General features: G+C 46.0%; 3 protein-coding genes and 2 long non-coding RNA genes across 16 annotated transcripts in view; 2 read left to right on the top strand and 3 right to left on the bottom strand.

Annotated features, from left to right (window-relative positions):
- SEMA3F (semaphorin 3F) overlaps positions 1-3,648 on the top strand; it is a 125,502-nt gene extending 121,854 nt beyond the window's left edge. For all 7 annotated transcript variants that reach the window (XM_083603329.1, XM_083603335.1, XM_083603331.1 and 4 more), the window contains one exon: positions 193-3,648. In XM_083603329.1, coding sequence (XP_083459455.1) covers positions 193-627 — 435 coding nt within the window. In that variant the 3' untranslated portion in view covers positions 628-3,648. The remainder of the gene's footprint in view (positions 1-192) is intronic.
- Positions 3,649-4,875: 1,227 nt separating this feature from the next.
- Positions 4,876-24,953, top strand: part of GNAT1 (G protein subunit alpha transducin 1) — a 32,595-nt gene continuing 12,517 nt past the window's right edge. The window contains exons 1-11 of one of the 6 annotated variants that reach the window (XM_083603532.1): positions 7,402-7,484; positions 8,863-9,459; positions 10,696-11,221; positions 12,643-12,685; positions 13,606-13,747; positions 14,263-14,420; positions 15,418-15,546; positions 16,325-16,454; positions 17,320-17,473; positions 20,543-20,739; positions 21,350-21,672. In XM_083603532.1, the coding sequence (XP_083459658.1) occupies positions 11,116-11,221; positions 12,643-12,685; positions 13,606-13,747; positions 14,263-14,420; positions 15,418-15,546; positions 16,325-16,454; positions 17,320-17,473; positions 20,543-20,733 (1,053 nt within the window). In that variant the 5' untranslated portion in view covers positions 7,402-7,484; positions 8,863-9,459; positions 10,696-11,115 and the 3' untranslated portion in view covers positions 20,734-20,739; positions 21,350-21,672. Of the gene's footprint in view, positions 5,996-7,401; positions 7,485-8,862; positions 9,460-10,695; positions 11,222-12,642; positions 12,686-13,605; positions 13,748-14,262; positions 14,421-15,417; positions 15,547-16,324; positions 16,455-17,319; positions 19,281-20,525; positions 20,740-21,349; positions 21,673-24,953 lie in introns of those variants that run through there. The other 5 variants (XM_083603533.1, XM_083603531.1, XM_083603530.1 and 2 more) reach the window with 5 other exon arrangements.
- LOC310757863 lies at positions 7,230-15,558 on the bottom strand. Its single transcript, XR_014545510.1, has 2 exons — positions 15,422-15,558; positions 7,230-7,481 (listed from the first exon to the last, which is right to left on the bottom strand). It is a non-coding gene; the product is annotated as an uncharacterized lncRNA (long non-coding RNA).
- On the bottom strand, positions 9,203-10,697 carry LOC310757875. The gene is made up of 2 exons (XR_014545530.1): positions 10,197-10,697; positions 9,203-9,864 (listed from the first exon to the last, which is right to left on the bottom strand). It is a non-coding gene; the product is annotated as an uncharacterized lncRNA (long non-coding RNA).
- GNAI2 (G protein subunit alpha i2) overlaps positions 23,602-24,953 on the bottom strand; it is a 120,467-nt gene continuing 119,115 nt past the window's right edge. The window contains exon 9 of the mRNA XM_083603523.1: positions 23,602-24,783. The gene's annotated coding sequence lies outside the window, so the exon portion shown is untranslated. The remainder of the gene's footprint in view (positions 24,784-24,953) is intronic.

Genomic DNA, 24,953 nt, shown 5'->3' with positions numbered 1-24,953 from the left:
CAGGACTCAGAAGTCTAGGAATTGCAGAACAGGAAATAATGAGAACTAAGAAGCTAGGAGGATGAGGGCCAGAAAGCACTCAGGCAATGAATATGCGGCTTGTTTTCCACCCACAGTGTGATCTAATGTATCTCTGCCCAGCAACTCCCAACTGTGCTAACAATGCCTCCTCGATGTGTTTCTTTCCATTAGCTGCGCACTGAAGGAAGGGTGCTGAGGACAGAGCAGGGGCTGCTGTTGCGGTCCTTGCAGCTCTCGGATGGGGGCCTCTATTCCTGCACAGCCACAGAGAACAACTTCAAGCACACGGTGGCCAAAGTGCAGCTGCATGTACTGAGCAGTGAAACGGTCCATGCTGTGCTCTTCCAGTCAGAGGCCCCTGCCCCTTCTGCAGCAGCCATGCGAGCCGGCCTGCCAGGCACTTTCAGCTCCCATTACCATGACCTGGTGCAGCTGCTCACCCAGCCCGAGATGGGACTCATCAACCAGTACTGCCAGGGCTATTGGCGGCACGTGGCCTCCAACCATAAGGAGACTCTGGCTGGTCTCAAAGCCAAGGAGCTGCATGATCAGAAAAAGCCTCGAAACCGCAGGAACCACCAGCCAGAGATGGATCAGCACACATGAAACTTGACAAGGGACTATGAAATGACAGTGCTATATTTCCCCCCTCCATTTTAATATTAAAATATCTATAAATATATATATAAATATATATATATACACACACACACACAAAAACACGCCCTGCTCCCCCTCAAGACAATATTTATTTGTAGGTTGTACATAATATGTGGGTGATGCAGTCTCACCTCAGTGTGTGACAGCAAGGAGTTTGGAGGCGTCCCGCTGGCAGCTTGCTCTTCCTTTCCCCTTTTATCTGCGGTACTGTAAAATAGCTGACACTCTGGAGGATCTCAGTGGGACACGGCAGTCTTGTGTGGAATCTGTGGGTCCAGAATGTTGGAGCAGAAGCCTTCAAGACTGGATCATCATGGGCAAGTCTGGGAATGTTGTGCTACTGTCACCAAAAACATTTCTACCTGGTTAAAAAGGAGAGGAAAATGTCTGTTGTCAGACACTAAGCATACCTACCCTGAAGTGTATAAAAGCCTCTGCTACACCTACAAAGACTTGAGCACTTTCTTCTCCTCTGTACATTTCTCTGCCTCAAAGCATATTCTGGCAGGACACTCTTGCGTGTAAAGTACAATGGAGGCTTCATGTCTTGAGGAGCCTGAATCATTTAAGGCAGGAGGAAGTGCTTCACCGAGGGATGTCCATGCATGGTTCCATGCGGTGCTCCTACTGCTTTCAGAAGAAAGTTAATCCCACCAATAGGAACAATGTTATGATTTGATAATGATTCAGCTTGTGCTGTTTGGCTGATGATCTGCAAGAGATATTGTCTGTGAAAGTTGTGGTACAACCAAAAGAGCTGTTGGGAAGGTGGATATGGCTATTCTCATAGGCACCTGGCTTTTCTGAGCTAGTTTACTTGATGGATGTGAAGGCCTCATCCAAGTGGGCTATGCCAGGGAGACGTAATGTATATATGAACCAAAGCTACTCTCCCATAGTGCATGTGTCAGAGACTTCCAAGGCCAAAGACAGCATGGGATTGGAGGTGGCAGAGAGGGTTAGGCATCAGCTGGATAGCCATCAGGACACCGGGCTTCTGCTCAGCTGGCCAGTGCAAGCATCCAACCTGGTTATTTATTATTATTTAAATAATATTAATTTGCCCGCTAGGAATTCAGTTCCTCAGTTTAATAATACCAGTCTACCCAGCCACACAATGTGGAAGTTGGAAAGTCTGGTCCTGAGTTTTCCCATCAGGATTCCTGTGGAATTGCCATCAGTCCACATGAGCAACTTCGATGCGCTGCAGGTTGGGTGGAGCATCCTTTGTAAAAAGAGAGAAACGTCGAACTAAGAGTGATCTTTCTGCTTAATTTCAAGATGGATTCCACATATCATGGGCGAAGTAAGGACTAGTAAACATTCAGTGCATGCAGTATCCCCCATGACAAAGATCATTACCTACCTACCTCCCACCATTTTGTTCTGAGATAAACAATGGTGAGCATAGAACAGCAGTAGTAACAACACTGCTCAAAAATGAAGTCAAGAAGGCAATTGTATTACTAAGATGGGCTTCAGGATTTATGGGTGTAATTGGGAATATGACCAATAATTGTTCTAGGAATTAATCCCATGTAAAAAAATAATAATACAGAGGGAGAGGTTGAGTCTTCCATCAGGGCAAGGATTTCTGCTTGTGCAATGAAGCATTCTCTCCCTCTCGCTCCCCCTCCCCTAAATCTGTTCTAGGAACTGCCCCAGCCCTCTGGAACAGATATGAGGAAGGCATGGGGCAGACACAGGGGAAGGAGAAGAGGGAAAGTTCTGTTGCATACACAGAAATCCTTGTGGGGATAGGATACGGTAGTTGAATACCAACCAGAGCCAAGGGACAATGAGAGAACTGAGAACCACAGGAGAAAAAATTGAATCCCCAGGAGGGGTGCGGGCAGGGCAGAGTTCTGTGCATAGATATTATAATTTGGGGACCTTGGGAATTGATTAATATGATCGGGCATGCAGAGAAGATGATTATGATAAAACATATAATCAGGTCTTAACCTGAGCCAGACTTGGTCAACCCATGAACCTATTTTGAAAGCCAGGAATATGAAAGGGTAGAACAGAGTATCTCTGAGCATGGGCAGTAGATACCACTGAGTATCTATGCCCAGAATTGGAGAGGGCTCCTGGGTCAAAGGGTGACTGAGAAAGGCTGGAGCCCACCTCAGCTTGTCTGGTTATAACAAAATCTATTGAATGACCTTTTTCTGCCTCCCCCTTCATTTTTTTAAAGGGATTGGCATTTCCTAAATGTGTGACTGTGCCTTCCACCTTAAGTTTTACTGTTGCAGAGGGTTTAGTTCTCTTGTTTCTTGGGTGCCTCTTTCAGACTGGTGTGGTTATGGCTTTTAGGTTCAATGCCTCCAAAGAATTAGAATCAAATTCTGAGTTTGGCTTAATCCACATCACTAAATGCCTGTGGAATTACACCGATTTACATCTGCTAGATATCAGCACTTGGACCTCCCATTGTAGTGACCTGTTCGCTGACGCAAGGAACAGGTCTGCTCTGCCACAGGGATTGCAGTCATGGAGGGTAGCAAATAACATTCCCAAGACTGTTGTGTCACTCTACATGTGTAGCCTAGGTGCGCTAGGATGGAAGGTAGGTTATTTCTTGGACTTCTCACTTCTGTCTGCAGAGTAGAGGACAGTCTCGATGGAGTAGACCAGAAGCCTGCACTGTGTTTCCTCTGGTCTCTGGTGCTGTACCTCCTGCTGTTAACAAAGAGAGCTCACCATTCACCTGAGCCTAAGCCCACTTCATTTGTACACACAAAATCCTTGCAGGCACACCCCCTTTCCCTTGCAATCTGAGTGATGCACGTGTACTTTCTCTTGTAAATAGTTGTAAATCAAAAATGTAACAAAAACTGGGGATCTGGAGATTTTGATTAGTAGCTCCTTGTGATGAATTCAAGCACAGAGCCATTTCGCACCTGTAATGTGAAATTCCTGTGGATAGAACAAGCTAATAAACACTGGCTTTGTTTTTGAAAACTCAAAGACTCCTTCACCTTGACTCACACTCTTCAGGATGCCCTCATTTCCCTCCTGAAGTGATGAACTCTATTTTACATTCCACTGGTTCAGCTTCAGATTGCAACCGCTTCTATGGATTGCTCACTGTATTTATTCCAATACAGAAGTGGCATAAAAATAACACATACTTTCCCCATCTCCATATCCCAGTGCCCACCAATCTGGAATTGTGCTGGAAGCAACACCCATATGCCACTCACAGCTGGAGGCAGCCAGTTTTCACAGATCGAGCTGGGATATCTCCACCTCATCATGACCCCAACATGCCAGAAATGGAAAGAACTAGGCAGCACCCAAGTCCTGAGCAAGAGTGTTTGTGTGTCAAGTTCTGAGGCAGAGAAGAGTTAGCAATATACAGTACTCAAGGTCCTCTTTGTGTTCTGAAGTCAGGTTGCTTTGAACACGGCACCCTCTTTGTGTGTCTATTTCCCATCACCACAGTTCTTCATTGGGAACTTGTAAGTGTGCATGACCTACTCAAAATATTACTAAAATTGGCAGTAGCAAAAAGAAAACATTTAACTTTTACATATCTGGATTGGCCTGCACAAACAAAAATATTTAAAGCAGGTGCAGAAAAGGCGCTTGATTGATGTCAGTAGACAGGGAGCTCCAAAGTGTAGTGACTCACTAAAAGATTGATTCCCCTATTACAGGTGCCCTACTAGTAGATCTTTCTCTGTGGGCTTCTATAAAGGTGGTGGTGTGCTGTGACTAGAGCGCTAGGTTAACACCATATCCTCGGCTCTTCTGCAGGATTTTCCCATTGTCATGGCGATAATAGTGCACAGTTGGGCCATCCCTATGTGCCATGGTCTCCACCACTATTGCACTTCCCCCAGCCTGACAAACATCTTGGTGGAGCCTGGTTGTGATTTGTAGGCCAGCATGCAGAGGCCACCCTCTGTGCATGTCATTGTTCCTGTGTAAATCAATGTCTGACCATAAACAGCTGGAAGCTGCCCAGATCAGTGCTAAAATTCAGCATGCAGGGGTGGCAGGAAGGGCAGGCTTTGGGAAAATCTAGCAGGGGACAGTGCTTTTTAAAAAAAACAACCACAGTGTTACCTGGTATGGCGTACCATGACTTATTTATGTGTCTTGGCATGGTAGCCATTTAGTGTTGGCACCCAAGACACTTTTATCAAGATAGGAATAATGGGACCTTTTAGCCAAAAAAGGGGGGGAACACATGGGGGATATGGAACACGGTGGCAGGAGAAATATGGGAGACACACAATGGCCACATGCATCCCACATATGCCTTAGGGGAAGCTATAATGATGGGGGTATAGACACTGCATGTAAAGTTATCCACAGCTTGTTCCCTGTTAATTTACAGAGCCATAGATCCCCCTGCTTATGAAGCAACCAGGTAAATTATTTTCTGCTGCTCCTGTTTTATGAGCAGTCGGGTCAGGAGGGGAGAAAGGGGGCAGGTGTTGGATTCCTTAGACCTGGCAGTGCCCCTCCTTGTCCTGCAGCCCACAAACAAAGGCCCCTTGTTCTGCTGGCTTCATAAAAGAGAGAGAAATCTACCTCTCCAAGGGCGTGCTAAGGCAGCCGGTTAAGCAAACACACAGGGAAATGGGGATCAGGGTCATGGTCTCATTTCCTGCCCCCTAGGCTGAGGAAGTTGCTAAGGGGTGGGTGGGTGGAGTGGTGTCCACTAAAACAAGGATGACACAGGTCCTGAACTGCTGGCCCAGGGCTTGTTCTTCCTCAAGCCTGAAGAGGGTCTCGGGGCCTTAGCAGTCTTTTATCACCTGAAGTTTTTTTCTTGGATACTGATACCTCAGAACTGAACCCTAAAAAGGGTAACTGAGGGGGACATGTTTGAGAGAAAGAGTTATAATGCCCAAGGATAAGTGCATGGTTTCTTGGGGCTGCTTAGGGATAATCAGCTTCACACTCAAATTCTGTCAGCTGGCTAAACTTCACGACAGATATTGAACTGGTAGTAGTAGGTAGGTAGGCCAGGCTGAAAAGGATGAGTTGTTTTCTTGGTGCTTTTAGGTTGACTGCTTTTGGTATATCTCTTGTGTGCTTTTGTTATATGAAGAACTTGCCTCAGATATGAAATTTACCTCAGAATCCCCCCTTGAGTTCCAGGTTGTTCCTTTTTTAAAAAAGGAAGAATTTTTGCACTCACTGAACAGGCCAAAGGTTTTCTGTGGAAACCACCTTGAATGGGTGTCTTCTCTCATGGCTAGGAGTTGAAACCTTTAAAACACACAGAGAGACAATCTACATAGGCTGAAAACAGCAGTTTCTTATGGAGTTGTTGCTATCTGGCATCAGAAAGGTAAGTCCTACAGAAAGCTAGGAAAGAAACCCTTCTAACATGGATTTTCATGCAGATTCTCACATATTTCTGTATTTTCTTCATTTTTATGTATTATAGTGCTTCTAGCAATTTTATGCTTGCACATATACACACGTACTCCAACTCCAACTCATGTAGGCCAAAGGTCTGAAGTGGAGACCCTCATGTTGTGGAGGCTCCCACATGATTTAGCACCCTGTTATTGAGGCTCTGTAGTGTTGCTACCCATCCCTAGAAAAGTGTCCACTGTCCCGTTTGGGCTTCTAGCAAGATACCTTTCTCCCCGTATTCAAACTCCTCCTCCTCAAAACTCTGTGGGCAGAGGGTGGGGATGAGAGGGGGAGTTTCAGATAGAGAGTTTTTTCATGGGCAGGGGGCGGAGAGCAAGAGAAGCGATTTGCAGAAACCTCATCCATTCATCTGGTGGAGAGCGGGGGAGATTGGGAACGAGTTTTTGCGTGGACAGAGACTGGTGGGTCAGAGAGCGTGAGCGGGGTTTTGTAAACCGTGTACCTTTGTACAGTAATGGATTGCTTTGAAGTCATTTATGCATCAGGTAAAGTAATTTTTAGCCCCCCCCCCACATTCTACCTGTATTTTGTCTGACCTGTCCTTTATTTTGCCTGACCAAAGGTGGCAGCCCTCGCTCTAAGTCACTTGGGGACCCTCCACACACAAAGGAGGCTCCTGTCTTCAGATCTTTGCCTTGCTATGAGTTGGAGGGTGATGAGGGGTGGAGTTCGAGGCAGAGGGCCCAAATAGAGTCACACAGCAAGAGGGGCTAAGGGGGCATTGTTGTGTCTGACCAAATGTTGTGTGTGTGAGAGAGAGTGGGATGGGGGGAGCACTGCTGCACTAAAAACTAATGACAAGAGCAGAACTGCCTTTAAGTTTATCCTCTTCAATGTTATTATGGAAGGTAATCTCAAAGCAGATCCTTCCTATCTAAGTTGGCAGCATTTGACAGATCAACACTCTGACATAAGGCTCACTTTGGGAGCTGTGATGGCTGAAATAATAGTAATCTAGCAATGGACAAGTCATTTTGCAAAGTCTCATGCAAGGAGCACATTTGTAGTGATGGTTCCCCCTCTAGTGGCAGAAAGTCACATTGTTACTTGAGGTTAAGGAAGAGAACATACTGTACGTTTGTCCTGCCCTCAATACAGGTCTCTTGTCTCTGTCTCAACTGTGGGGACATGATGCAGACGACTTTTGTGGTTTCTAGAAGACATTTTATTATGATTGGGAAGGCAAATGAATTCAAAGCTCTCTGCACTGGTCATTTGCTAAATCTCTTCTGGAGAAGTCAACGTATGAGATACTGAAACTCTGTCTTTATGCTTGAGTTTCCTAAGCAGCAATATCTTGTGGGGATCCCAGTCAGCTATTCCATCTCATTCAGCGTGTTCTAAAATCCATTTTCCAGCAGCTCCTCTCAGACTGAAGCCAAATCCTGCTGGAACTGGCAAGATGATAGTGTTTGATCAGTTTCAGTGTTCATCTCCCCCAGCATCCCGTTTCCAACATGGGACAACCAGATGCTCTAGAAAGTCCACATGGAAGGCACAATGGCATCAGCCCCATCCCCTTGTTTGTCCCCAGAATCTGGCATTTAGAGATAAGTTTCACCTGTTATAGGATTAAACCACAGAGCCTAGGATTAAACCACAGAGCCTAGGACTAGGATTCGAACCCCCAACAGAAGTTTGGGGGTTCGAATCCCCGCGATGGGGTGAGCTCCCATTGCTCGGTCCCTGCTCCTGCCAACCTAGCAGTTCGAAAGCATGTCAAAGTGCAAGTAGATAAATAGGTACCACTCCGGCGGGAAGGTAAACGGCATTTCCGTGCTGCTCTGGTTCGCCAGAAGCGGCTTAGTCATGCTGGCCACATGACCTGGAAGCTGTACACCGGCTCCCTAGGCCAATAAAGCGAGATGAGCGCCGCAACCCCAGAGTTGGCCACGACTGGACCTAATGGTCAGGGGTCCTTTTACCTTTACCTTTCACCTGTTATCCTCACCCCCAAACAGGAGTGTTTTTGTTCAGGTTTCCTCCCTAATGGCCTCCTTCAGTATATTAATTTCTGCTGCAACAAACTCAAGCAGGGTATTCTGCCCACTCCACCCACTGTGGTTTTCTGTATTTCTTTTCCAATTGACACTCAACATTCTGTATGTACTGAGCATGCTGAAAATGCATTGGGCATATTCTACTAATACCCACCTAGGAGGAATCTGGTTTGGTTTTTTTGCATTTAAAAGCAAAAGCACCTCCAACTTAGCATGAAATGAAGAAAAATAACTGTATGGAACTATTCAGGAGTCAGCAGGTGTCAAGGGTGCTCCTTAGCCAAAGGAATGCACACAGCAGATAGTGCTTTATTGTCGCAGCTGACACTTACAGTAGTTTCTTGGCTCTGAATTCCACACAAACATGTTTAGTATCTAGGCAGCTTTTCCCAGGTCTGTGCTCTATGGAGCAGTTGCAGCAACAGAGGGCCACTTACTCTCCACTAGCTTATGTGTTTTCCCCCAGTGGGCTACGCACACACAGGCAGAGGCTGTGTGTGTGTGGAAGCTGCCTCTGCACTTCCCACCTCAATTCTCTCCTGGATCTAGGAGACAGTGGTGCAGGGGAGGGGCACCCGGAAGCACCCAGCCCTTCCCTTGCTTAGCCTGTCTATTTCTCCTCTACTCTCCAGCTCTGAAGTTTCCCCTGCCTCCAACTCTTGCCTCCTGGCTAGAACAGTACCTCACAATTCACTGCCCATTCTCCAGAGTCAACTCCAGTCCCACTTCCCTCAGTGCACACTAGTCAGCGTCCTGGGTGCTGTTTCTTCTGCAGATGTCTGTCCTTGTTTGAAAGATGGATCCCAAGCTTTGCTTTTTGGCAAAGGCATTCATCTTTTTTTACAAGAGTATTAGTAACTTATCTCAGGAACAAGGCAAGTTAGTATGTTTAAGTTTTCTTCCCGTATAACCAGTTTGTTTACTTAAATTCATATTATTTAAAGTTTTACATGTGCATTTTTGAAACATGGAAATAGCAGGTAAATAATACTAATAAAGATTCCTCAGCCTCAACAATGACCTTTTGTTTTATCCCTTAAAAACCTACTGATTTTTTTCCCTTTGCTGCCAAGCTTCTGTAGGCGATAAAGAAGACATTGTTCTGTAGCAGTTAGTTGATGGTCTCTTATTTTTATTTGTAATGTGTTTTTATTGTATATAGACAGTCTAGTTGTAAACCACTTAAATATTTTTATGATGTAAATATTTTTTATAAATAAATAATCCTGCCCTACCCAACATCTATAACATATAGTTCAACATATAGTTCAACCACATATACAGACTTCCAAGAGGGAATAAGCAAGTTTACAAGTGACAAAAGATGGGGGGAATGGAAGGAGGAACAACAGAAGGAAAGGGAGCAGGGAAGGTGAGTTTTAATATTCCCTTGCAGATCTAGATCAAACAGTTCCAGGAACAATGGCTAAATAGATCTCACCTCTCAACAGTTAATCCTATTGCAAACACGATTAACCATTACTGTCCATTATAAACACATTCCATTATTATTTCCAGAGAGGTGTTGCAGCAGAAACAAGAAGAGTCTTTTGGCACCTTAAAGACTAATGAAAGTATTATGCCATAAGCTTTGGTGTACTTCATTAGATACATGAAGTGCTTTCCTGAATTGCAGGTACATCAGTATATATCTCGTATGTGCATATGTACCTGCAGAAACTCACAAATTAAACAGTGCATTTAAAAGCCATGTTGGGGGGAATGGTTCTTTGAATTAGGCAGCACCAGGCACTCCCTGCAAGTATTCCACAAATAACTGGGTCGTAATGGTAAAGGGACCCCTGACCATTAGGTCCAGTCGTGGCCAACTCTGGGGTTACGGCGCTCATCTCGCTTTACTGGCCAAAGGAGCCGGCGTTCCGCTTCCAGGTCATGTGGCCAGCATGACTAAGCCGCTTCTGGCAAACCAAAGCAGCGCAGGAAACGCCGTTTACCTTCCCATCGGAAGGCCAAATCTACTTGCACTTTGACGTGCTTTTGAACTGCTAGGTTGGCAGGAGCAGGGACCGAGCAACGGGAGCTCACCCCGTTGCGGGGATTCGAACTGCCGACCTTCTGATTGGCAAGTCGTAGGCTCTGTGGTTTAACCCACAGCACCACTCAGTATATATTCACAGGTCAATAGCGCTCACATTTTAGCAGAGCCGGTGTAAGAGAGCACTGCAATCGAATCTGTGAGATCTGGATGCTGTTCTTAGTCAAGAACTCATTGTATGTAGATAACACTGTCCCTCACACTCATTTCTACTTCTGTAAATCACAAAAAAAATCTAATTTGCAGGGTGCTTTTCATGAGAATTAAAGTGTCATATTTATTAATAGTTTGGGGGTGATGTTACAAGTAGTTTTTATTAGCCCATCTTGAGGTTGTGAGGGGTTTTTTTTAGGGAGTTAGAATGGCCCAACCAAGCTAACTGTCCTCTTTCAAGCTGTGATAAAATTCACTCAGAAGCTAGAGTGAGATGGAAGCAAAAGGGCCATTTGGAAACCAATCCACTGTAGCTCTCCCTATGCTACTATAGCAGGAGCAGTGAGGTGCGACTTGGAGGGAGGGGTCTGCTTTGACAGTGTTGATGCTTCCCTCCAGGTCAAGAGCAGATAGAAAGTGGAAACTGCTGAGTTTAGCATGCGGGGGGATTTGAGGGGCTTTATCTCAGGAATAGATTTGAGCAGCTGCTGAGCAAAGCAAGTCAGATTAAACTAAGAGGCAGGTCCTGTGGGTGTATTGCTCCAGGCCCTTATTCACCTGTTCTCACTTCACATTGGCCAATACTGAACATCTGACCCCCACCGGGTGGCAAAGTCCTCCCATCTGCAAGGCAGAAAGTGGCTGGTGCTGGAAAGGGGCGGGAGCAGCTATCAATATTGGAACATCTCAAGGGTGCAAGACTAGGAAGGTTCTGTGTGGAATACTGCTGGGCTGGACAGAAAGGCCAAACCACAGCAGGACGTGCTGGAGGTCCCACAGGGGCTTGTCAGGATCCTCTCTTGCTGAACGAAAAGGACGATGGGTGCAGGCGCCAGTGCAGAGGAAAAACATTCCCGTGAGCTGGAGAAGAAACTGAAGGAAGATGCTGAGAAGGATGCCAGGACAGTCAAGCTACTGCTTCTTGGTAAGTCCACCCCCACAGGCAGTCACTAAGGCTTTGCCCTTATTGTGACTTTTCCCCCCTTGCTGACCCCCCTCCCAATACTCCCTTAGCACATCTTAGCACATCCCTTAGCACATCTTAGCACATCTGAAAGCTGGTGCTGCAGATGTTGGTGGTGAATGCATCTGTACCTTTCCAACAGTGGCCATTTGGACCCTCAAATTCTGAGGAACCTGCCCAATGGCAGTGCTACAGAGCCACCAAGGCATTATTGCAACCGCTCCATCCCCCTTTTCCATCTCAGTGTGAGGCTTTGTCCAGTGGTATAGTGTCTGGTTCTTATGAGGCAAGGCAAGGCTGAGTCCAAACACAACACAGGGAAGGAGGTAGCAGCACACACACACACACTCTCGCTCTCCTGCCCTTAGCTGTGATGCCCTCATCATTGCATGTACCTGCACTGCTTGTTTTCTGTGAAGCATTGCAGCTAAGCTGTCCATGGCCCAGATCATGTTATCTCTGCCATAAAGGTGAGCAGTGCTTAAAGCAATCTTAACCAAAGCCTTTGGGCCCAGGTAATCCTCCACAGCCCACTTGCTGCAGCACCAGCATAGATCCATGTCTGGAGGGACGTTCATTATAAGGAAAGAAAGAAAAGACATGCCGTGTGAATTGGATCACTCACAGGGCCACCATGACCTCGCAGCCCAAGTCAGCAAAGCTATTACGACAGCCCTGCTGTCACCATACTTGGAATAGTTATCCCCCCCCTACCATACCATGCTCTTCCCCTCCCTTCCCCAAACTTGGCATGTATCTGTCAAAGTTTGGAAAATCTAAAAGAGGTGGATAGGTAGGCTTGTCAACTGACCCCAAACCCCAGCCAGGACTGCTCTTGGGCATTTACCGGTAACTGCCCTTCAATCTGCAGTGATTGGCAATTGAAGCTTTTCACAGCAGTGGGGTACCTGCTTTAAGTATCTGCACATTGAGAAGCTGTTAAAGGCACAGCTACAATGGCTGGTTGGAAACTGGCAACTCTAGATGATTCAAGGCCTCTCCCTGCCTCTGGTTGTTTAATGTTGTATTCATCCCCAAAGTGTATTAAAAGCAAAACCGCTAACATGCTTCATGAACCCATATCTTGCAGCTGCTAAGGCAAACACAGGAGGTTTGGATTGTGTATTCTAAACATATCCGGGACAGGCTGTGTGTCATATATAGCTCTGTCCTCCAACATTGGACAATGGCCTGGGGGTGGGGAGCAACAACCCGAGGGACTATCCCTGCTGCCCCCATCCTTCACTCAGCCTCACCCACTTCACCTCACCATAAACCTCCCAGCAGGTCATTTCTTGTGGATTTTGTGTCATAGATGGAATTAAGTTTTTGAGTCAAATACAGATTATAATCTCTTTTCCTTTCTATTTTTCCCTCACCAGGAGCTGGAGAATCAGGGAAAAGCACCATTGTCAAGCAAATGAAGTATGTGTGTGCACAGGCAGCTATTCCTTGCCCACTACAATAACTCTTAAAGAGTGATAGTGAGACTGTACTAATAGGAATTCCTTAGCATACCCAATTGCATTCTCATCTGGAAGAGAATGGTAATGCAGAAGTGCAGACCGCCCCCCTTCTTACAAGGCCACTTCACATACTATGTTTTTAGGTGCACACACATGGTGTTTTAAGTGAACACCTAAAAGCACAGTGTTTGTACACAACAAACATGTTTGCACATACAAGTACATCCTTCAAGGCGCGGATTACTGCTCCCTATAAAGCGTGTACTCGTTGCCAGCAGCTGGAGGGGAATGCAGTCAAACATGCTGGGAAAGAACTGCTGGCTGGCTTTCTGCATTGTTTTTATCTCCATGGTAGGTAATTTCCTCTAAGAGTTGGGAGAGGAAGAAGGGAAAATTAGCTGGTCACCTTCCTACCCGCAGCTTTCCCTAGACCTAGAGACATTTCCTCCACACACACTGTTCCAAAGGTTTCTTTCTGGCAAAATATTCTGAAGCCATTTCTAAAATCTTTGTTCTTCATGGTGGTTTGGCTTGACTCCCGTCTAACCAGACAGTACTGCTAAACTTTTCATGGCCCTGGAGAGACCTAAGCTGGTAGAGGCCTGTCTGACACATGCAGCAGAATGAAAAATTATTATTGTTGTTGTTGTTGTTATTAACAACCCACCCTTCACTCTAAAGTCTCAGGGCAGGTTACAGCATTAAAACACTGCAGTATAGAGTCATGTGCTGGAACGGTTACAATGCCAAGCTAAGTGTCTGTCATCTCTGGCCTCTAACCCCATTAGCTGGCCTCTCAGCAGTTCCCTCCCTGCCCAACATCCTTTAGCACACTAGTCAAGACCTGCTGGATTGATTTTCTGCCCTTACCTTTCACAGAATTATCCATCAGGATGGTTACTCATTAGAGGAATGCTTGGAGTTCATCTCCATTATTTACAGCAATACTTTGCAGTCCATGTTGGCCATTGTGAGGGCCATGGGCACACTCAACATCCAGTATGGAGACTCAGCCAGGCAGGTGAGTCATTGAGGAGTGGACTTTCTCCCAATGGGAATAAAAAAAGGTAAAGGACCCCTGACAGTTAAGTCTGGTCATGAACGACTCTGGGGTTGCGGCGCTCATCTCGCTTTACTGGCTGAGAGAGCCAACATTTGTCCGCAGACAGTTTTTCCGGGTCATGTGGCCAGCATGACTAAGCCGCTTCTGGCGAAACCAGAGCAGTGCACAGAAACTCCGTTTACCTTCCTGCCGGAGTGGTACCTATTTATTTACTTGCACTTTGACATGTTTTCGAACTGCTAGGTTGGCAGGAGCTGGGACCGAGTAACAGGAGCTCACCTCATCGCGGGGATTCAAACCACCGACCTTCTGATTGGCAAGCCCTAGGCTCAGTGGTTTAACCCACACTGCCCAAAGGGAATAGTCATCTATTAATTATTCTATTTATTGTTATCATAATCAGAGGCTGATTTAAAGGGAAGGGCATTGGGGTGCTTTATTGCACTTAACTTTGCCTCCTTTCTCAACTGCAGGATGATTCCCGGAAGCTGCAGCACTTAGCAGACACCGTTGAAGAAGGCTGCATGTCAAAGGAAATGTCTGACATTATCTGCCGGCTTTGGGAGGACACCGGCATCCAAGCCTGCTTTGAGAGGGCCTCAGAGTATCAGCTGAATGACTCAGCTGGCTAGTAGGAACCCATTGCTTACACCCCTTGAGGCAAAGGTCCCTTGAGGCAAAGTTACCACAGGAGTGCAGTTCTATTTATTTCATTTATGAATTGCTTCCTATGAAGCATCTCAAAATGATTTCACAATGCAATAAAAACATCAGTAAAACAACTGCATATACAAAAACAGTTAAAACAATACACACAGAGACAAAATTTAAAATGTAATGCATATAATGACTAAGGCTTTTTAAAAAAAATCCTCTTAGAAGGCTTGTTGAAAGAGGAAATCATCTTCAACAGCCACTGAAAAAGCAGCAGAGATGGCAACGACCGGGTGCACCTGGAGCCACACATCTCTTCCCACTGAACTAACATAATTGCATGTTTGGGAACTTTCTTAAGACATTTGTATTTGTGCATCTCTGACTGAGAATATGCCTGCTCCATAGGCAAGTCCAGCAAGCATAGAAATCCAGGGGAGAGAACGTCCTTATGCTCAGCCACTCTTGGGCAGCCTTCACCCGCTGCAACTGGCAAGGTGCTTCCCTAAGAAGCAGAAACTTGAAAGGTAATTCAAGAAGGAAGGTTGAGATCAGGAAACTTCAGTTTTGCTGAATTTGAGCAGTACAGCAGAATACTTAGCAGCCACCTTCCTGCTGCTGATTCTTTAAGAACAATGTTATTTTTTCCTGATATAACCTGCTACTCACCTTGTCCAACGCACATGGCCACAGGAAACACAGGAAGCTGCCTTATACTTAAGACCATGGATCCATTGGGCTCAGTACTGCCTTTGTAATGTCAACGCTGACTTGCAGAGCCTCTTCAGGGCTTCAGGCAAGAGTCTCTTCCAGGCCTTCTTGGAGAGATGCCAGAGTATGAGCCTGCCAGCATGCAGAGCAGGTGTTCTGCCCCTGAGCCCTGGTCCTTCCCCATTGTGACTGCCCACTCTGAAGACCAGAGGTCTCTCAGGTCTAGTTCACATGGTAACCCTGGTACCTTTCTCTATTCACAGTTACCTGAGTGACCTCCCACGACTAGTGGCCCCTGGATATGTCCCCACAGAGCAGGATGTTCTCCGCTCCAGGGTTAAGACCACGGGCATAATTGAAAGCCAGTTTTCCTTCAAGGACCTCCACTTCAGGTATTGTATGACTGTGGCTGGCGGACAACCAACCAATAAGGAAGATTGCAAAAGAGGGTGGATCATGCATCTGTGGAAACAGTTGCCATGGAGTAACTGGTGCAGCATTGTGATGAAAGGCATGAGTTTTGACTCCCCCTCCCAATCCACCACTGGAACTCCCAATTCAGCCATGAACAGGCCGATTGGTTTTAGGCAAGCCGCTCCCTCCTGGCCTCCCCACTTCCACCTGTAGTATGATAATATTGACCTGCTTTATAGCACTGTGCCAATGTATGGAAGGGCTTTGGGCAATTAGGAAAAATCATTCCATAAGTACTCTGTTTCCTTTTATGGGAAAAAGGAGAGAGAGAAAGGTACATAATTTAAATATCTTGTACCTCAGTTATTCATGTAATGGATAATCCAGCACAATCCTGATAGGTGTACACAATGGTGCAGTTAGGTGATTTTAGATTTTGGGCTCAATGGCCTTACCAGAGGGGGGGCGGAGGTTGGGTGTCTCTTTAGATGGTCCTGTGTATTACTTCACTCACTTCAAACTCTGGAAAGCCATCTCTGCTGTGCTTCTCCCCTCCCCATTCTCACTCAGTCCCAGAGATAATAAATGCTCACCCATCCAATTTGACGGTCAGCTCTTCATTCACCTCGCTGTTAAGGACCACATTTTGGGGCCCCTATGGCTCACTGCAGACCTTTCCCCATCAATTTGCAGTAACACATTGGGGGACTGCTGGGGAAGGCTGTTCAGAAGGGGCCTGTCTTAACTTCCTGGCAGGATGTTTGACGTGGGCGGCCAGCGCTCAGAACGCAAGAAGTGGATCCACTGCTTTGAAGGAGTCACTTGCATCATCTTCATTGCTGCCCTCAGCGCCTATGACATGGTCCTGGTGGAGGACGACGATGTGGTAAGTAAGACTGTTTAGACTTTGGCTGCCAGGATTTGTAAACAGGCGTGGTGGATTAGCGGCAGAGGTAGTGTGTGGAATGGTTACAGTGTCAGACTGGGGAGATCACCGTTCAAATCCTCACTAAGCTATGAAGCTCACTGGGCAAGTCACTCTGCTTAACCTACCTCAAAGGGTTGTTGTGAGAATAAAATGTGTTAAGGGGATGGTGCCCTAAGCTGCCATGAGCTCATAGAAGGAAACATGGTGTATAAATAAGACATGCCACATTTTCCTGTGTTTAAGACTTTTTTTATTATAATTAAATGTTTAGAATTGGGGGTTGTCTTATACACGGATAGTGCAGAGGGGGCAATTAGGGGCGGCCGCGAACAGGAGATTGTCAGCGGCGATAGGTAGGGTGATTGGTGGCTGTGGCAAGGCCTGTTGGCGATTGGCTGCTGCCCCGGCAATTGGGCGGGCGATTGGCGGCTGCTGGCGGCCAGCGGCCAGATGATCAGTGGCTTCGGCAAGGTGTGTAATTGGCAGTGGTGGTCCAGCGTGTGAGCAACCCCCCCCCAAATAGCTCAACAGCTCTGGGCAATCCCCCCCCCCCAAAAGCTGAACAACTCTTGGCAATTTCCCTCCATTTGGGGGTCCCAAAAAATAGAAAAATATGGTAAGTAGTGCCAAGACTGAACTGGCTGTGGCATATCATGGTGAAATGACCTAAAGGGGATTAGGATAGTGTTACAGAATGCACCTTCTGTGCATTTAGGACACAGTTTTTGCCTACTGAAAGGCAGAGGAGCAACATTTCTGATAAAATCTGATTTAGGACTATGGTTGAAATTGAAGGTCTTTCTAATCCTGCCTTCCCTTCCAGAATCGCATGCATGAGAGCCTGCACCTCTTCAACAGTATCTGCAACCACCGCTACTTTGCCACCACCTCCATTGTTCTTTTCCTCAACAAGAAAGACGTTTTCCAGGAAAAGATCAAGAAGGCACACCTGAGCATCTGCTTTCCAGATTATGATGGTGAGTTCCCTGCGTGCAACATCCACATTGGTGTGGCCGAGACATCTTCTAGCGGGGGGGGGAGCACTGACAGCCCCCCAGATTCTGTTGGATTCCAACTCCCATCAACCCTAGCTAGCATGGCCAGTGTTGGAGGGTTATGGGTGTTGCAGTCTAGCTCTTGGATAGCTCAGTTGGTTAGAGAGTGGTGCTGATAACACCAAGGTTGTTGGTTCGATCCCTGTATGGACCAGCTGCATATTCCTGCATTGCAGGGGGTTGGACTAGATGATCCTCAGGGTCCCTTTCAACTCTACGATTCTATGAGCATCTGGAGGGCCACAGGTATCCCATCCCTTGTCTCCTAGTGAGCGGAAATGCTAGAATTTGCATGGTAGATGCAGGAAGAGAGTTTTCTCTTTTTTAATTCTGAAAAAGGCTTCAGAAGATGAACACCAGTAAGGTTGACTTGTTTCAGACTGGTCTGGTATTTTTATCAAAGAAGCAAGAAATGGAAAATTGCATACATTTAGATGAAGTAAGGAGGAAATAAATTACCAAGGGCTGTACCATCATCCCACCCGCCTTTCCAAGAAATATGGTGGTACTAGATGAGGACTATAATATCACAATGAAGCAAGTTTTAATTTCTTTATCTCCACAAAGGCTCCCTCTTGTCAGTCTAGAGGGTCAAATAATGAATTTGGTACAACTGACACCATACAAAGATGGCCCAAGGAACACATTATTTTTGCAGCTGGCCTAACCATGTTAGAATTCATAAGTTCAGCCATGTTGACTTTCTGAATGACACCCACTTCTATTATTTCATGGAGCTGTTAACAACACTCCTCTATTTTCTTGGGTGGGTGCTGCGTTAATCATGTGACTGGGGATGGGGAGGGCCGCACACGGGAATGGGAAGAGTTGGCCCTTTGTGCCCCCGGTGGAGAGCTTGGCGCTGTGTGTGCTTGGTGCTGTCTTGAACTTTTATTACAGGGAGAAAATAGATGGGAGTATTTCATTCACTCCCTTGGGCAAAAGGAACAAATTACTTTCTGTGATCTATGGATATTATCTTGTAGGGAGAGAAGGTGGGTGTTCCTTTTGTGGAAAAACCCAAAAACAAACATGTTTTGGGAAAGATGCCACTAGGGGGCCTCGGTGCTCTGTGAAACATGACACTCCTCTGCCACGTAAACCAGAACCCGGCATCTCCAGTGATCTTCCAAGGGCTGTGTGACAGACAGAACTTTTTTTTTTTTAAGTTTTCACACTTCTGTCTTGCCTATTATTCCTCATTTTAGTCTTTAAAATTGCTTTCCTCCAGCTCCTACCAAATACAGGCACTTCAAATGTGGTGTGCTTGGTGTGGTCATGGTTAAAAAGCTGAATACATGCAAAACTCCTTTTTTTTAAAAAAAAGGAGTCATTGGATGTTGCGAATGGAGAGGAAGGGTGGCTTAACCAATCCCCCTTTGGCCATTTTCTTGCTCAAAATTGCCCCCAAACTGCCTTTTCACCCACAGTGGAAAAGTCTAGTGTCGGGGCTGATGCCCAAACGAGGAGCAATTAGGGCATTTCTTTACTTTGGGTTCTGGCCCAAATCCTGTCTAAAGCAGGGGACACTGGCCTAGCAGGGAAGCATGTGTCTAGGCTAACCCTGCCCCACTTACCTCCCCGACAGATGCTTTTCTCCTCAGCTACTGCAGTGAGTAGCAGCAGTGAGTTCAGCTGGAAGAGAAGTACTGGGTGGTTAGAGGGAAGGTTTTGCTCCCTTCATCTGCACACCACTTCTGCTTTCAATACTGGTCCCTCGGCTCCCTACTTGGTACCGTATTTTTCGCCCCATAGGACGCACCAAGTTTTTTGGGGGGGGAATAAAGAAAAAAATTATTCCCCCCCAGGTGCTTGCGGGGCCGGCAGCGGGGAGAAGCGCTCTTCTTCCCGCCGCCCGCCTTCAGACCAGGTCCGGGGACAGCGGGAAGACGCGCTGCGCCTCCCCGTTGTCCCCGGAGCTTGCAGGGCTGGCGGCGGGGAGAAGCACGCGTCTCCCCGCCGTCAGCCTCCAAACCACATCGGGAGACAGTGGGATGGTGGCGTTCCGCCTCCCGCTGTCCCCCGACCTTGTGGGGCTGGCGCTGGGGCTCTCCTGAAGCCTGGAGAGCGAGAGGGGTCGGTGCGCACCGATGCCTCTTGCTCTCCAGGCTTCAGCGAAAGCCTGCATTTGCCCCATAGGACACACACACATTTCCCCTTCATTTTTGGAGGGGAAAAAGTGTGTCCTATAGGGCGAAAAATACGGTATATGTGATTGGAACAGACAAACAGACCTGATGTCACATCCAGTTTTACCCTTCGTGTGAAATTTGTATTAATTTAGGCCCAACTATGACACAATAGTCATTCCAATAAGAAAAATATCTGGAAAACCCTGGGGTTATCAAAATCTCAAACTTTTTAATAAAAAAGCATGATTATTTGAATCCAAGAAAGTTCTAATATACCATTTGAAAGCTTAGAGAACCCTGGAAAGCTGCACAAACTTAGCAGTCCCCACACCCCTTTCACCAAATGAGTAAGTTTTTAGGAAGAAGCTCTCTTACAAATGTCAGATGAGGTTTATATGAAAGACGAGGGTCCCTAATATATGCAGAACCAGAAGTTACCTGGGGAATTACAGAACATCGAAAGGGATGTTCTCTGAGCAACAGAAATGTGAGGTACAGAGCACTTGCCACAGAGGAACGTTGGCTATAATTATTGCTATCATGTCTAACAAAGTGATTAAGCTTCAGCAGCTGCCGTGCTCTGCATGGCAGAGATTGGGATGAATTCTTCACAGCCTGAAGTCCAGCAGGTGTCAGGTTTAGCGTCGTGGACAGGGGGCACATCATAGTTGTGTCCAATCTCAACCTGCCCCAGGAGGCATATATCACGATAAATAATTAGAGCCCTGCCTCATTTGTGGATGGAGGATGATTCCGAGGCAGGAGGTATCATGTGGAAATGTGTAGAGGCAGATTTTAAAAAACCAATTCCTAAGTGAAGCTGCTCTCTGATACCATCCCAGCATCCGTGTCTATACAGGGTCCAATACCTACGAGGATGCTGGTGCCTACATCAAGGTGCAGTTCCTGGAGCTGAACATAAGGAAAGATGTGAAGGAAATCTACTCACACATGACCTGTGCCACAGACACCCAGAATGTCAAGTTTGTCTTTGATGCTGTCACTGACATAATCATCAAAGAAAATCTGAAGGATTGTGGCCTTTTCTGACTGCAGGTGGGTTTTTCTCCCAGGTTGGTCAACTCTATGCAGTGGGTAAGCCAAGACCCCACTTTCCTAGTGCAAATGGTCAGGCGGATCCTGTTGTATTATTTGATTGTGCAATGAGAAGTAAAGCAGCCTTCTGTAGCAGAGCAAGGCAGACTGAACCATTTGCGGGGGGGTGGGGTGGAGTGGGAGGCCTGCATCTCAAAATTGGAGGATAAATACTTTGCACATAGAAGGTCAAAGATCACAGTTCAGTGTCTGACCTCTCCAGTTTGGTAGTAAGTGATGTGAAACCACCCTGGTCTGAGGCCCTGAAGAACTGCTCCCAGGGAGAGCAAATGAGTTTTAGACAAGCAACTTGGCCTAGTAAGCAACGAATTCCCATGGTCCCTTAACAACAGAGGGCAAGCGACCAAGCCCTGCTTGTGGGAATCTGTGAGGAGTTGGGTTTGCCAATAAGCAGAGCAGGATGTTGGACTAGATAGCTTTGCTGGCTCAGAGCAAGGATAGGGTAGGCCAAAGGGTTGGTAGGACAGGGTAGGCCAAAGTGGCTTTCAAGGAAAACTAGTTGCTAAGTGGGATCTTTGTTCCTCACTTTGTACCCCTTTTCTCTCTCTAGGTATTCCTGGCCCTTCTGGTGAAATGCAGCATTGCAAATTCAGCAGTGTGAAAGGGAAGCTTTCCCCTCACCTGAGCTTATGCACTCATTTGCATTCTTTCTTGCATGCTGGCTGGCTATAGTGATCCACATATGGGGAAAGGCGTTTCTCCCTCATCTGAGCTAAGCCAGACAAAAGATTCTCCATCCCCTCATGGGCGTTTAATTGACCCTCTGGAGTTGGAACTCTGAGATTACTAGGCAGCTTCCAAACTACACCCCAGGAGTGCTGACCGCTACCTCTTCCTTGACACCCAGGAAAAGCAGGCAAGAGCTTCATTCTGGTAACTCACTTTCTGTGGTGTGGAAGTTGTTAAGCATGTGTGGAGTTTCCTCAGATACTGGGCTTGTTTGCGGAGTCCTGACAGTTTAGGAAACCTTTTTCTTTCTGTCCCCTTTGATTTCTGCTCTTGTAAATAGTGGGCACTTGCTAGGCTTCTTATAGGTGTACTAGGGCACTAACACACCTGTGCACACAGGGTGCTGCAGTAGCACGAGTAGATGGAGAGAGATTCGAGCCTTTACACAAGGTTGCAAAAGCTTGAAAACCAAACTCCTGGTCAAGGCACAAGTCAAAATCCTAGAGCTATCCTTAATACAAGATTTCAGTTTTAATTTTTGCTTAGATGGCATTTTCTCAGCATGGTTCTCTAGTGAAGCCTTTTCTTTGTTTCACTGGGGGGCTCTGTAATTATCTGTAGCAGCACCAACAGTATGTGCCCAAACACACTGACCTCACAATATCACAAATAGCTGGTTTTATCAATAAAGTAGTAAGTACAATTTTTCTTTATACTTTATATCTTTCATTTCTAGGACTTAGAATCATTTATCTATTACTCTTTCTTTAGCTTGGTGTGATCTGTATTTAGTTACTAGTTCTTAGACCCAAAAGTCCACGTGTTTGTGTTAACTACCAACCATTACTCATGAATTAGGATGGTTTCATCCTGGAAGAAGAGATCAAGATCCTCTTTAGCCATCAGCAAAGATACACACAAAATCATGAGGTTGTCTTGAAAATCCAGGGCTATTTTATGTGATCCTAATTCACCTGCTGGGTCATTCAGAAATTACTATCCCAATTCTTTTGGTTGGGGAGGGGGAGACCTCTATAAGACAAAAGTGTATTTTAAAATAGAGTTGTGCTATAAAACAACGTATTTCACACCCATGTATATATGGCTGTGGTTAGTTAAAGCACGCTGAATGGGAAAGTACATTAAAAATGGCAATTATGGTACATTAACTACATTAACTGGAGGCTACAGGAACTGTGCAAAAGGAGGCAGAACCAGCCATGGATTCTGCACAGATCCCAGCCAGTCAATGTTCATAAATAATGTAATGGCATGTGCATGTTCAATTAACTGGGAATTCCACACATTTTCTGATCAGTGTGTTCACTTGGACACTGAACATTTGCAGGTCAACATAGATTTATATAACACATTGAACAAAACCTGAGAGAGTAGGCATATTGACTGCACAATGGACACAATTCCTTTTTCATCTTTCTATTATGTGCACATTTTCCACATCTGAATATGCACAACAGCTGCTTTCCCTGCACATTTGGTCTATGTGCACACTCCCTGCCCCAACCCCAGCACTACAAGAAAAAAGAAGATAGTTCCTCATGGTATTTCCAAGCAGAGGTCTCTAATGGGAACCTTGAGAGATGGCTTTCAGAGTTGCTCAAGTTAGGAAAGGTTCTTCTTTGCTGTCTATGATACGTCTCTGGCTTCCTCCCAGCCAAGCAAGGAAGCCAGTGGTGTAGTCCACACCATGCAGCAAATGGTTACATACACGCCCCACCAGAAAGCCCCTAATCAGCTGTGGGGGTGGGGAATGGCAGGTGATCGCTGCATTGGACACTGCTAGAAAGGCTAGGAGCCCATGTGTTATCTTAAAACTTTACTCATTCACGCTTGTTCTGGGAAGTGCGATTTCCAAGGGTTGTGGCTGATCATAAACTTAAACAAAGCCACGTGCCTGAGTTTTATCTAAACTAAACCACTTGCAAACCTTGAAGTGCAGATGATGCCAGACTGATGGAATGCCTTTCAGAGCCATGTGCGAAGCCAGCTCTTCGGTGCTGTGTTGTGTTTTCGTGGCCCCGGTTTAAAGCAAAATGGTCTGGCGAAATCCATTTGGCAATGCAAAAGTCCTCCCTGGTGCGTGCAAGAGAAGCAATGCAGAGTAAACAGGGCTTTCTTTCTACTTTTTATTATTTCAAACCGTGTGAACAATTTGGTAAAACATTGTGATAAAAGCTAGGCTGCGTCTTGACGGTTACTAATGGCCCCGGTGCCCATCGACTGCCCGGCAGGCAGGACCGCTTAACATACAGCAGTGTTTCCTCAACTGATACTACAGTTAGAGCTAAGAAAATACATTAAAATAGACCTGACATTACAGCAACCTCAGGCCCTGGGGTGGGGCACAAAGGAATGGAAAGAAGTCCTTAGTGGAATCTTAGCCCTTAGGAACCTAATTCTGTGGCCAGGAAGAAAAGGTGTTTTAAACCCATGGGCGCTGCCCCCTCGTAAAAAGCTTGGCCTGGACCACAGCAGAAAGGGAGAAAAGGGCTGGGGGGAAGAGAAAGGGGGAGTCCATTTTATGCTAATCTAAAACACAATGCACATTGAAGCAAACTAAGAAACAGATGTAAACATACAGACACCCTCAAGGCACAAAATTTACTAGAGAAGATGAGCTCATGTTGGGCAACTCAACTGTTTACTACATGACATTTTAAATAAGGGTTTCTTTTTTTAAAAAAAAGGTTTTCTTTAAAAAAAAAAAAAGGTCAACTTTTCCTGCACAAGTTGGCTTCTGGAGGAATGTTTTTTTCATTTTCTTGCCAGTCTGTGCAAATCATGGAGCTAGGAGCTGAGAAGCTTGCTCCATGGCAAGAGCTCCACCTGTTGGAAGGTGAAAAACAAATGGACAGTGGTTTGCTTTGGCAGAGCCAGACAAGAAGTTTGCTTGGACCATTTGCCTTTAAAAAAAAAAGGAAAGGAAAAATCATTAAAAACATGTCCAAAGCCCCTTGACCAGTTACCTTCTGCACTTCAGCTTTAAAAAATAAAAATAAAAATGGACATACATGGAAATGTTACAGCTATGGCAGGCCACCAATCATTGGTGCTTCAGTAAGGCTTTGTGGGCACAGGGATAGGATACAAGCAGCCTGCAAGAGGCACCCGGGACAGCACAGAGCAGGGGAAGCAATGGAAACTGTCCCTCGGACAGGCAGAAACTCCAAAGTCTCATCATTAGGGAAATGAAAAGGAATGGAACAAAAATGTAAGAAGCAGAAGTCATTAAATGGTGCAGTCCTCCCTTCATCAAAACCAGCCTCTTCCTCATATGGAGCAGTTCAAGTAATCCTGCAAAAGGAGAGAGCACAGAAAAGTGAATCAGCTCAAGCTGGCAGAAGAGTGCATTGGCCACAGGCATTGGCAGGACCCCTGGAGCTGCTTTTGGAGTCTGCTGCCTCTGATTTTCTGCACATCTGTCAGAACGGAAGTCAATTATCTGAAGGAGGTGGACAGATATA

This window comes from Podarcis filfolensis (genome assembly GCF_964270895.1).
Source record: "Podarcis filfolensis genome assembly, chromosome: 2".
In the NCBI taxonomy this organism is placed as follows: Eukaryota; Metazoa; Chordata; class Lepidosauria; order Squamata; family Lacertidae; genus Podarcis; species Podarcis filfolensis.
The sequence above is the reverse complement of the archived record's forward strand: the minus strand, read 5'-3'. Positions and strand labels throughout refer to the sequence as shown.